Consider the following 12,038-nt stretch of genomic DNA (forward strand, 5'->3'; position numbering starts at 1 on the left):
CTCCCAATGAACGCTGTCTGGGTTGTAGGTGGGTTTTCAAACTGAAAAGGGATGCTGATGGCAAAATCCAAAAATATAAAGCAAGGTTGGTTGCAAAAGGGTTCACTCAAAGGAAAGATTTAGACTTTGACAAGACTTTTGCACCAGTTACTAAAGGTGAATCAATTAGATTACTGTTAAAAGTTGCTGCACTGAAAGGAAAGTCAGTTAACCACTATGACATTCAAACTGCATTTCTCTATGGTGATTTAGACCACAGATTATACATGCAGCAACCCCGGCTATGAAAAAGGGGAGAATCTAGTCTGTGAACTGCAGAAGTCAATCTATGGGTGCTAGATCCTGGAACCAAAAAAAAAAAGTAGATGAAAAACTGCAGAATTTTGTTTTTGAAAAAGGAAAAGCAGATCCCTGTGTATATATGAAGAAGGACAAACAAGGCTGTATGTATCTGTGCATTTATGTTGATGATTTGCTGCTGTTCACATCAACAGAAAAACAAAGGCTTGATTTTGAAGCCTGCATGAAAAGCCATTTCACATTAAAAAGCCTTGGAATTATAACAACCTAGGTTTGGAAAAACACAGGAAGAAGAATGGTAGCTTTCTGTTAAACCAAAGGGGAGATAATGGTAAAGTAATGTGAATGGAAAGACATATAAAGTTGTCAGAGAAGATTGGTTTGCATCTTAATCTATAGTGTAAAAAGGGGAGTGTTGAGTTTTTCCTACTAACGATTAAGACTGCTATTGTACCTAATCATTTTGGCCCGGTGAAGACGTTGTATTTGATTGTCTCCTCGCACGTGCTTCATGCAAATTGCCTGGGGGGAGGAAACCTGCTGGACTTATTTCTTACTTCCTCTTTTTTCTCTGCCGGCAATGTAGCCAAGCAAGGCTTGCTCCAAAGGGGAGCTAAGTCCTTTAAATATGTTTTGCTTTTGTTTTGCTTTCTGTAAATAAATTATTTTTATAGAAATGCTTGGTGTGTGATTTTTTTGACCTCTCCTGGGCTAAAGGCTTTCCCAGCATCTGCTAACAAGGGGAACAGGCTTACCCAGTTATCTGGGAGCAGTTTGACCCTGTTGGACCTGAGGAAGTGGACAGGATCCTACGGACAGTAAATGCCACCACATGCCATCTAGACCCGTGTCCCTCCTGGCTAGTAAAAGCAGGCCGGGAGGTCACATGTGGTTAGGTCCATGCGATGGTTAATACATCCTTGGGAGAGGGGGTGTTTCCGGCGGCCTTTAAAGAGGCGTTGGTACACCCCCTCCTCAAGAAGCCATCGCTGGACACTACTGTTCTGGACAATTTTCGTCCAGTCTCCCACCTCCCCTTTCTGGGGAAGGTGGTTGAGAAAGTGGTAGCTTTGCAGCTCAAGAGGGTCCTGGAGGAAACGGATTATCTAGACCCTTTCAGTCAGGTTTCAGGCCCGGTTATGGGATGGAAACGGCATTGGTCGCACTTATGGATGATTCCTGGCGGGAGCGGGATGGAGGCAGTGCATCCATCCTCGCTCTCCTTGATCTCTCAGCGGCTTTCAATACCATTGACCATGGTATCCTTTTGGGGCAGCTCAGGGAGTTGGGGGTGGGCGGCGTAGTCTTACGCTCGTTCACCTCCTTCCTCCAGGGCCGATCCCAGTCGGTGTTGATAGGGGAGGAGAGATCGGCCCCGCGGCCCCTTCTTTGTGGGTGCCACAGGGATCAGTACTCTCCCCTCTCCTTTTTAACATCTACATGGAACCGCTGGGTGAGATCATCCGTCACCATGGGATGAGGTATCATCAGTATGCTGATGATACTCAGTTGTATATATCCGTCCCGGGTGAAGTAAGTGATGCCGTGACCACCCTCTCCAAGTGTCTGGGGGCTGTGGGGGCCTGGATGGGGAACAACAGGCTTCAACTGAACCCTGGTAAGACCGAGTGGCTGTGGGTTAATGGTTCTTCTGTATCCGGGACATTAACATCTCTGGTTCTGGATGGGGTTGCACTGCCCCAGACAGACCCGGTGCGTAACTTGGGGGTCCTCCTGGACTCACGGCTCCTGCTCGAAGAGCAGGTGGCAGCCATGGCCAGGAGAGCCTTTGTGCAGCTACGTGCTGTGCACCAGTTACGCCCCTTCCTGGACCAGGAGACCCTTCAAACAGTCACTCATACCCTTGTTATCTCTCAGATAGACTATTGCAATGCGCTCTACATGGGGCTACCCTTGAAAAGTATCTGGAAGCTTCAGCTGGTCCAGAATGCGGCTGCGCGAGCTGTTTTTGGTGCCCCCAGAAGGGCACATGTAACACCACTGCTGTGCGAGCTGCATTGGGTACCAGTTTGCTTCTGGGTCCAATTCAAGGTGTTGGTTATCACCTTTAAAGCCCTACATGGCATGGGGCCAGGTTACCTGAGGGATCGCCTCTTCCCCATTACATCAACCTGTCCCACCCGATCGTGCAGAGAGGGCATGCTACGGACCCCGTCTGTAAAAGAATTTCATCTGGTGAGGTCCAGGAAGCGGGCCTTCTCCGCAGTAGCTCCCACCCTGTGGAACATGCTGCCCCCGGAGGTGAGATTGGCCCCACCGCTCCTGGCCTTTCGGCGGAGTCTGAAGACCTGGTTCTGCCGCCTCGCTTGGGGTGGAGAGGGGAATAGAGTTACATGGGGATGGTTGTTATAGACCACTCCTCCCACACTTGGACTTGTTTTAGATGTTTCATCGCTTGGATTTTTTATTCTTTATTTTTTATTTCTATTTATAGTATTTTTACTGTATTTTATTTTTTGTATTATTCTGATGGTTTTAATCACTTGTTGTAAACCGCCCAGAGGCCTCTGACGGGAGGAGATGGGCAGGGATAAATTAGATAAATAAATAAACTACCTGGAGAACATTCAAGGATGTCCCCTTTATAACCTGTTTCTTCTTCCAGTTCACGTAAAGCAGCAGTCTCGGGGGTTTCGTTGCTATCAATTAGACCTGTGGTGAAAATACAGAAGTTGAGTTACGGCCAGCTCTATTCAGAAGACTTAGGGGTATGATAGGATCCTCAGAGCTAAAAGAAAACTGATGGTTTCTTAGCTTCTGGAGCTAAGCTAAAGCCTAGCTTTATTGCCTTTTAGGCATCAAAAGACAATAAAGCCCAAGATTTTTCAAGGGAAGGCACACACCATTCTTGGAAACCTGGAGACTCATACCCCAATCAGATGTCCTCAGCAAGTTTTTTTGGCCCCAGCATGATTTCTACTGTGCAATGTTGTACAATGCATCAATGGTGATGTGTGAGCGAGGGTGAATGTGGCCTGGTTGCGCTGGCAAGAACTCTCCGGTGTGCTTTGTGACAAACAAATACCAACCCTTCTCAAATCTAAGATCTATAAGACCATCGTTCACCCTGTGGCATTCTATGGCACCGAGTGTTGGGCAGCAACAAAGGGTATAGAGAGCACCTCCATGTTATGGAAATGCATAGGCTCCATTGGATATCAGGCATCTCCCTGCTCAATCAGGTCACAAATGATGCCATCTGACAACAACTAGGCATGTCATTAATTACAGAGAAGATGAGAGCAAGCCGGCTTTGTTGATATGGACATGTCCTTAGAGCAGAACCTTCCACTGTCGCCAAAACAGTTTACCATCTTAAAATTGATGGCTGGCGGCCACGTGGGCAACCAAAACAGACATGGCGAGACACCGTCAATAAGGACATGCAAACTGAGGGTCTGCACCCTGAGGATGTGGACAATCGGGCAAAGTGGCGTTTCAGGAACTGAAAAGCAGACCCTGTGAAAACGGGAAAATGCTAGGAAGAATAATAATTTTGTACAATGTCAGGAGACAGGGTAGCCTTAGCAAACTTAAAATAATAAATATGGTAGACATCTTGCAAGCTAACATGTTAGAACCTAGAGACCCTGAAAAAAGGTTGGCTACTCAAAAAATGTCTTAATTTAATTTATTTTTTTTTAATCAAGAAATGGCATCATGAAATGGTGTCACGGATGCTATTCCACCTACAGACACTCTGCTTCTAATCTCTACTTTAAACGATTTTTTCTTCTTTTGAATCTATGAACCTTAGATTCAAAACAAAACATTTTAAAACCTTCAAGCAGGAAACCCAGTTTGTAGCCATCCCTTGCCTATCTGGAAGCAGTGGGATTCCTGATTATTATCCTGGTCGTCCTACTGATTTTAAGCGACAATCCACTGGTGGAAGTCTGATGGGAAATTTTTCTGGCCCTGATTTATTCTCAGAAGTTAGGGGCCTTAGAAAGATGGGCAAACGGAATGCTCGGCCCTGTTCCTTATTGCTGGTTTCATAAACCATGATTTGTGATGTTTGAATTATCATCCAAATCAGTCTAGCTAAATTATCAGATGGGACAGGGCAATTCTCCTTTCCACAATCCCCAATACTTCAGTGGCTTTCTTGCAAAAATCAAGATGGTCTTTCCTCTTCAGTCAGTTGAAGGCACCACATAAAATCTGTTACAAATCTACTCAGTCATGTTTGAAAGCCTTGACCCTCCCCTGCAGACACCCTCATTTGAGAAGCAAATTCAGCATTGCCTGTCCTATTTGCTAACTAATCTTAGTAATAATAAATATCTTAATAAATCACTGTTATTTTCAGAACCCTGTTGTTTTCCTCTCCTCGTGTTTTTCAAAGCTAAAACAGTGTGCACTTCACTGAGCCCGCAGAGACACTGATAATAGCAGTTACCACCCCTCCTCTCCTCCAAATACCTGCTGAAGAGTTTTCAGATGGAGGCTTGGGACTGCAGAATACACAGTACAAGTAGTGAAAATACTCAGCCTCACACTAATCCCTTCCCAATTACAGAACATGATTTTTGTTCAAATTAAAAGCAGCAAGGTAGAGCCCTGCCTTTGAGAAGGATCAGGGACATCCATTCCTCAGAATAAAAACAGCTAAGGGCTCCCCACTAAAATTAATAACCCAAAAGGCATCAGTCTAATCACCTACCTGCAGGGAATTCCAAGCAACAGGCTCCTATGGGAGGCCTAAATTGTTTCACTAGGACAACACAGTCATAGTGGAGAGTTCGTTGTAGCACGGGAATAACCGCAACGCCTACCAACCGAAAGGAGAAGCAGGCAAAAACATGATTGCAAGCATAAAAACAGTTGAAGATTCATCACTCATCCACACCAGAGAAGGCAGAGATGATCTAGACACCTTATTTAGTATAGCAGTTACATTATTGGTCTTAGAGAGCCAGTTTGGTCTAGTGGTTAAGGTGCTGGGCTAGAAACCAGGAGTCTGTGAGTTCTAGTCCCAACTTAGGCATGAAAGCCGGCTGGGTGACCTTGGGCCAGTCCCTCCCTCTCGGCCCAACTCGGTGCAATGTAGACTAGCCTCCTCATGGTGCACCCTGGGCAACGTGACTTGTCACGGCTAAATAGTCTACACAACTGGCTGCTGGACCTCACAAGGATTTCTCAGCAAGAAAAAGCAGCATGAACACCGAACTGCTATGCCATACAATAAAAAAAAATATTGGCCTTGGTTGGGAAAGGTCACCTGCTGTGTTCTCTTTTGATCTAACCCAATTCACAGCTAAAATTAGCTTTCTTGAGCTCCCAGTGAAAAGGGGAGAAATCAATGGAATAATAAATATGTGTTTGTCTCCATAGAAGACAAATCCATATTTTTTAAAATGGCTTTTATCCCATCCTTGAAGGAACTCAAGACAATCTATAATCTTCTCCCTCTTTCCAACTACCAACCTTCCCACAGTCATGTGAGGTAGGTGCGGCTTAGAGTGTGTGTGGCTAGCCCAAGGTCACCCAAGAAACTTCTAAAAGGAGTGCAGATTTGAACCAGAATCTCCACAGTCTTAGTATAGCACTCCATTAGTACCCCATATTGGTTCTTTTGTTTGGAGCACCAGTTTTTAAAGCTTCTACCCTCAAGAAGCCATTTCCATGTTCTGGAATGCCGGAGAAGACTTTTACAGAATCTTCCCAGATGAACCAAGAATAGAGTCTATAACAAACCTAACATTTAACCATTATGCAATAAACAGGGGTGTCCACAGAGACTGTCAACAATGTCAAAATGGTGGACGCAACTGGATGATTGAAGCCCCAGCATTTTTACTTGCATGCAATGCCTGTGACCTATGTTTAAAAGGCGCAGGGCTTCAAGCACCCAGTTGTGCCCACCACTTTGACGTTGTTGACTTCCCCCACAGATGCATATTCTGTTATAATGATGAAGATCCCTTCAGTAGTAGCAAAAAAGGATTTAAGTTTGTTTTTTGCACTGAAATATATGTAAGAATGAATTTTCAGCTAAAAATGCTCCCAGGGCAACTTACAAAAAGGAATAATAAGCAGGGATAGGCAATCTATATTTTTGAACTATAGTCTTTTTTTTAACTCCAATTCCCATCGTGAATTGTCCTAAACCTAATCATGGCAAATAGCAAAGACCTGAAAGAGCTGTACTGTAGTTCAAAACTCTGAGGACCCCTGGTCGCCGAACCCTAATAATAAAATTAAGTTTTGATCTAAAAAAAAAAGACATAAAAGGAAAACCAGAAGGAAAGTGGGGGAAGCAAACTCAGATGCTGGATTTCTAAAGCAATAATTTTCCAAAGAGCTGGAATTACAGCAGTGCAACGAAAGGAACAAAAATTTCAGGTCAAAAATGTAGGTGGGACAGCCTAACTTCCTTTCTCACTTCTGTGCAGCTTCATGGAAGGAGACGCTTGTTGAAGCACACAGTTATTCATTGTTACAAACTTTCATGGCAATGGTTGGAATATGGAAAAAATCTTTATATTTAGAATTATTTCAAGAGATATAGTCTACAGCCAACATTTTCTGAAGGTAAACATCGCAATCATCTTCAACAGTTGCATGGATCTGTTCTTTCTTACATGTGTACTATACCTTGTTGAATTTGCTCATTCAGCAGTTATTGGCGACTAAGATTTTTTGACGTGCATAATAAGAAAACTGGCTTACCATCAGCAGAAACCCCTTCTTTTCTGGTGGTACGTTTTACAGATTCCCATATTCTATTAAAATTACAAGGGTGGAAAAGAAGATAAACATCAGAGCCAGATTATTACTTTCAAAATTATATCTGGCAATGCCTTGCTCTCATGGAATCTGGTTGAGGACCTCTAGAGTAGTGTTTCTCAACCTCAGGAACTTTAAGATGTGTGGACTTCATGCTGGCTGGGGAATTCTGGGAATTGAAGTCCACACATCTTAAAGTTCCTGAGGTTGAGAAACACTGCTCTTGAGTATGTTGAGACCCTCCCACATTTGAGGGGTGCATGAGGCATAGACTAAGTGACAGGCCTTTTCAGTGGTAGCCCCACCCTCTGAAATACACTCCCCCCCTCCCCCGATGTGTATGGCTCCTGCCCATCTGGGTTTAAAAAGCAAGTAAAATCAACACTAAGCTATCGCTTCTGGTTGACTATGGATTGCAATCAGAGTTATATTCGTGTATATAATTATTTGTTACTCTTAATTATGTCCATTTTTTATTATTTTGGTTTTAACTCTGTTTGCTAATGCCCAGAGTCCCTGAAAGTTGGGCAGAATAAATATTATAAATAAAATAGAAATTAAGTCTTTCTTTTTAACACCAAGGCACTTGGAATGCCTTTTGTATGGGTTTCTTTCAAATATTTTCTACTTCATTGCAAATTCTCTTAACTATAAAAGCAAGGCTAAGTATACAACAGCACTAAAAAGACAAAATTAAAAATGCAACAAGCTCACTGGAAATGTTGTTGCAGTAAATATAGAAAAGTGTGCCATTTTGGCCAAATTGATTATGCTTTTTTTCTTTCTTTGTAAAGTTTCCTTCAGTTTTTCTAGTCATGGGAAATACCAGGATGAAACTTTAAGACTCTATTTGTGAAGGAGTCAAGAAGATTAAACCTTTAGGTTTTGGGGGAGAAAAACCTAATATTGTGCTGCCAAAAATCACATTTTGCCACTCAGTTTTGATGGGTGACCTTGGTGTGGTCTGGGGCTGCAAGCTAAGTAGTGTATGTGGATCCTGCAGATTATTTCACCTAGCATTATATGTGAACTATACCCCCATGGCTTACAGTATAAGTTATGTTTAAAACAAACCATGGTTTAGCACAGTGCGGGAACTCAGGCACTGAGTAACTCTACAAAATGGTCTGATAATTACTGATTTTGCCGGTAGGTCTTAGCTCACAGACTGAATAAAAGAAATGATGGGCAACCTTGTTTGACCAGTTGGATCAACGTAAGTGGTCTGGTCAAGCTTCACCCATTTTCTTTGAGTAATGGTCTGAAAAGAAAGAACCATCAATTAGACCATGAAAAATGGTTAATATATGACTAACAATTCTGAGGAAAACTAAGCATATCAGCAGCATCATTATAAATTGAAGGCAACAGACTCCAGAGATATCCAAAAGTGTAACCCATCATAATTTTTAATATGCTGTAATAAACAGACAAAATATTAAATACTATATTACTGGGGAGCAATAATATTAACCAAATATGAATCAAATTTATTATTGTTTAATATTTATCAATCAAATATGAATCAAACCAAATTTGCCCTCACTCTACCCCACTTCCTTTCAGATAATGGCCTCTGCCATGATAGCACAAAGCTCTAACACAGTCTTTGTCTTTCAAAAATTATGCATCCCTGCCACTGAAGAACAAGGACAATTGTGTCACTCACATCCAAAGGACACTGCCACACAAACCATGAAGTGAATGAAAAACTACTTACACCAAACTGGCATAACAAATAAAACAAAACACAACAAAACCTCATTAATAATTTATGTTCATATAATTTATGTTCATTTATGTTCATTAAAGGCCACGTGATCTACTCAGCGCAAAAAAATGAACTATCCCGACATTTATTTGAGCCTTCCTTTTCCAGATGATTGGTGGCCATATAAATGTGAACAATGAACAAACAAACAAACAAATAAATGCCTTTAATCTACAGTATTTAGAATACATCTTTTGACAGTCACTGTAAGGGCTTTTGAAGGCTGTGTTGTCTCGGCAGGTGGCACCATCTCAAAAGTTGAGCAGGGTTGGGCCTGGTCAGTTCTGGGATGGGAGAGAACTGCCAGGGAATCCCACAGCTGCTAACCAAACTAGGAAATTGAAAAAAAAAACATGCTGGAGAAGGCTGTGGCAAACCACGCCTGTAACCAAGCCAGGAAAACTGCATGAGTGCAGTATCCAGGAACTGAGCACCATTAGAAAGTTTCTTTTACCTGTTTGATTATGGACAACGTACGAATTTTATTATCAGGCATGAAAAAATGATAAGAGTTCTCGCAGATTCCCGCCAAATGAACTTGGATGCAAAAACACAACAGAATCATTTTGTTTCCAAATAATGACAATGAAGGAAAATTGGCATCAGCAGAAGAATCTTCTTAATTTACTTGGGGACGAGACTTAAATATGTGACCGCAAAAGAAGGGGGAGGAATGATTTGATTCATGCTGCTAAAAAAATAAAATCAGCCTGCTTTACATTCCCCGTCAGGAAGCAGTTTTCTTTTATAGATCTCTAAATTTTGCTCTGCAGTTAGCAGCTGAAAAGAGGAAACCAACACGGCTTGAACATTTTGATGTTTGTTTGTTTTTTCCAAACATTTACAGGCAATGCATATTTAGGAGAAACAGACTGATTATTTTAATCCTATCTTAAATGGCAGCAGATGCTTCAAAAGTAGCATGTTCTAGAATTATTCCTATCCCTGCAAGATTATGATTATGATGAGTATGATAGCTGTGGTGTCTTACATACCAGAATAAAGAAGGATAGCTATCATCTTCATATTTTTCCTTCTTGTGAACTTTGAATGGATGCCTGAGGGAAATCTTTACGTTCTTGTAAGCCAGGAGAGAGAGAGAGAGAAAGGACACAGGGAGAAGAAGACAGAGGTGAAACCATTGATTGAGAAGAACCAGGAGCAAGAACTGAGGATCACGAGATGAGTGGTGAGATCTTTCTCCAGCTCAAGAGAAAGAGAAGGAGAAACCAGAAAAAGAGTCAAAAAGAAAGAACTGCAGCTTTAGGCTCACTTACATGAGAGTAAGCCTTATGATCACAACAGGACTTGCAGGTAACTATTATCTGGGGAAGCAAGTGACATCATACATGACATGAGGTCACTGCACCAAGGATGCAAATTACATAATTATCACCAGTAACATAGCACAAATGAATTAATAGCATTGTTTGTGTGATGAGGTCACGATACCCATGATGTCCTCATGGCTTGTACTGTACCCTTGTGCTTGAAGGTAAACCTACATACGGTTACCTTCAACATAATATGGTTAATTTGGTTGGGATTTATAATGTTGTGTGAAATTTGAACAAAGATTTAAAAGGTTTCACCAAAGATATCAAGGATCAGAAACTGGTTGTGACATGAACGGTAAATAGTGCCTTCCTAGTCAGAGCAGGTTTATCCTGGCATCCATGTGTTTTCAATTACTTACTGTGAGATTTTTTTTAAAAAGCCCCAGAAATCACAATTCAAGGAAGACCTATTACTGAGAAAGAACCACACAGTGTTTTATTGCACTGATCAAGTTTCCCTGAGGAACGTTGGACAGCTGCAGACTGACACAGCAATTCTTGTCCACCATAAAATGTAAAACAAATCTGACTTATGAGCATTGGGGAGAAAGAGCAAAACGAAATCTCCTTTATCAGCACTTTCCAATATCCCTTATAAGTCAATAGACACTTGATTACTAACATCTAAATCTCACCTAATGTAACTACAATGTCTTCAGTGTAATCCAGGCCATTGATTTTAAAAAGATTCCTAAACTGGATTACACAGAAGTAGGTGGCACATTCAATGAGAGTTACTCCCTAACATGGTTAGGATGCTGCCTTAATCAATGTTCAGTGTTGCTCCACTGAGGCCACAGGCCTTCTTTCATTAGGACTTCTGGAACATAGCCCACCCATCTCATAACCTTCAGGCCCTTCATACATTGCAAAGTATCTTCTGATATCCAAACTCATATTCTAACAAAAAGTAGGATTTATGGCAACTGAACGTGTTTTTGCTAAATCATCCGAAAGGGCCACTTTCACATTTTCACAGTGGGAAATACTACATTTGCAACAAACAAACAAACAAACAAACAGCTCTGCTCTTATTGAGCCTAATATTGCATTGGAGTAAAATGTCCCAAATTAAACCCCACATACCTCTTCTTTAATGATGGTCTCTTGGGCAGTTTTTGGAGCTTCAACAGATGCTTCTTTTTCCATTTTCAGGAATGTTGATTTCTCCTTCTCAGGACAAAGTTCACTTTTCTACAAACCAGAGTCAATATTTGTCGTCAGTAACAAGTCTGACCATTCATCCTTTTCATGCTCAATTGACAAATCATCTCTTCAGCAAATATTAACAAACTGTAGCCCTCAAATCAAGTGAGGAATATGCTGGTTGGCTGAATAGGAGAAGATCTTCACCCAATTTGGCGAACTCCTGTCATTATCTCAATAGAAGTTGATCAATACAAGCAAATATGTTGCTAAAGACAGAAATCAGAGCAAAGTAACATCGAAGTCACATGAGAAAGTTAGGACTGCAATCAGTCAGTTTGATGAGTTAATGAACTTAAACACCTTTTGATTGATTGAAAAGAGATGTTTCCCATTAGATTTTTTGAAAAAATATGCAGAAGTTAATAGGTGCAAGATATAATCTTAGAAGAGGGCTTCTGTCATTGGTTATGAGGGGGAAATGGTCCTTTCAAGAAGGTGCCTGTTGCAAAATCTTGATTTATCTAAAATTCAAATTTCTACTTGATGCTTAACTAGGGATGAGGAGCTTTTTATGGCTTGGGCAGCAGTTCTTAAATTAATTTCAGCAAGATCCACAAGGAGCCATGTGGTGTTGTAATGACATCACTGGAGGACGGATTTTAGCAATCAGGGAGATCCTAGAACTAAAAGAGGTCTTGGATATTGGTAAAATGCCTCCCCGTGAGATT

General features: G+C 41.5%; 1 protein-coding gene across 1 annotated transcript in view; it reads right to left on the reverse strand.

Moving 5' to 3' along the window:
- NUDT5 (nudix hydrolase 5) overlaps positions 1 to 12,038 on the reverse strand; it is a 39,232-nt gene that overhangs the window by 21,144 nt on the left and 6,050 nt on the right. The window contains exons 2-6 of the mRNA XM_063308167.1: positions 11,248 to 11,355; positions 8,247 to 8,314; positions 6,997 to 7,049; positions 4,988 to 5,095; positions 2,878 to 2,973 (exon numbers count right to left, since the gene is read on the reverse strand). Coding sequence (XP_063164237.1) covers positions 2,878 to 2,973; positions 4,988 to 5,095; positions 6,997 to 7,049; positions 8,247 to 8,314; positions 11,248 to 11,310 — 388 coding nt within the window. The 5' untranslated portion in view covers positions 11,311 to 11,355. The remainder of the gene's footprint in view (positions 1 to 2,877; positions 2,974 to 4,987; positions 5,096 to 6,996; positions 7,050 to 8,246; positions 8,315 to 11,247; positions 11,356 to 12,038) is intronic.

Source organism: Candoia aspera, chromosome 7, assembly GCF_035149785.1.
Source record: "Candoia aspera isolate rCanAsp1 chromosome 7, rCanAsp1.hap2, whole genome shotgun sequence".
In the NCBI taxonomy this organism is placed as follows: Eukaryota; Metazoa; Chordata; class Lepidosauria; order Squamata; family Boidae; genus Candoia; species Candoia aspera.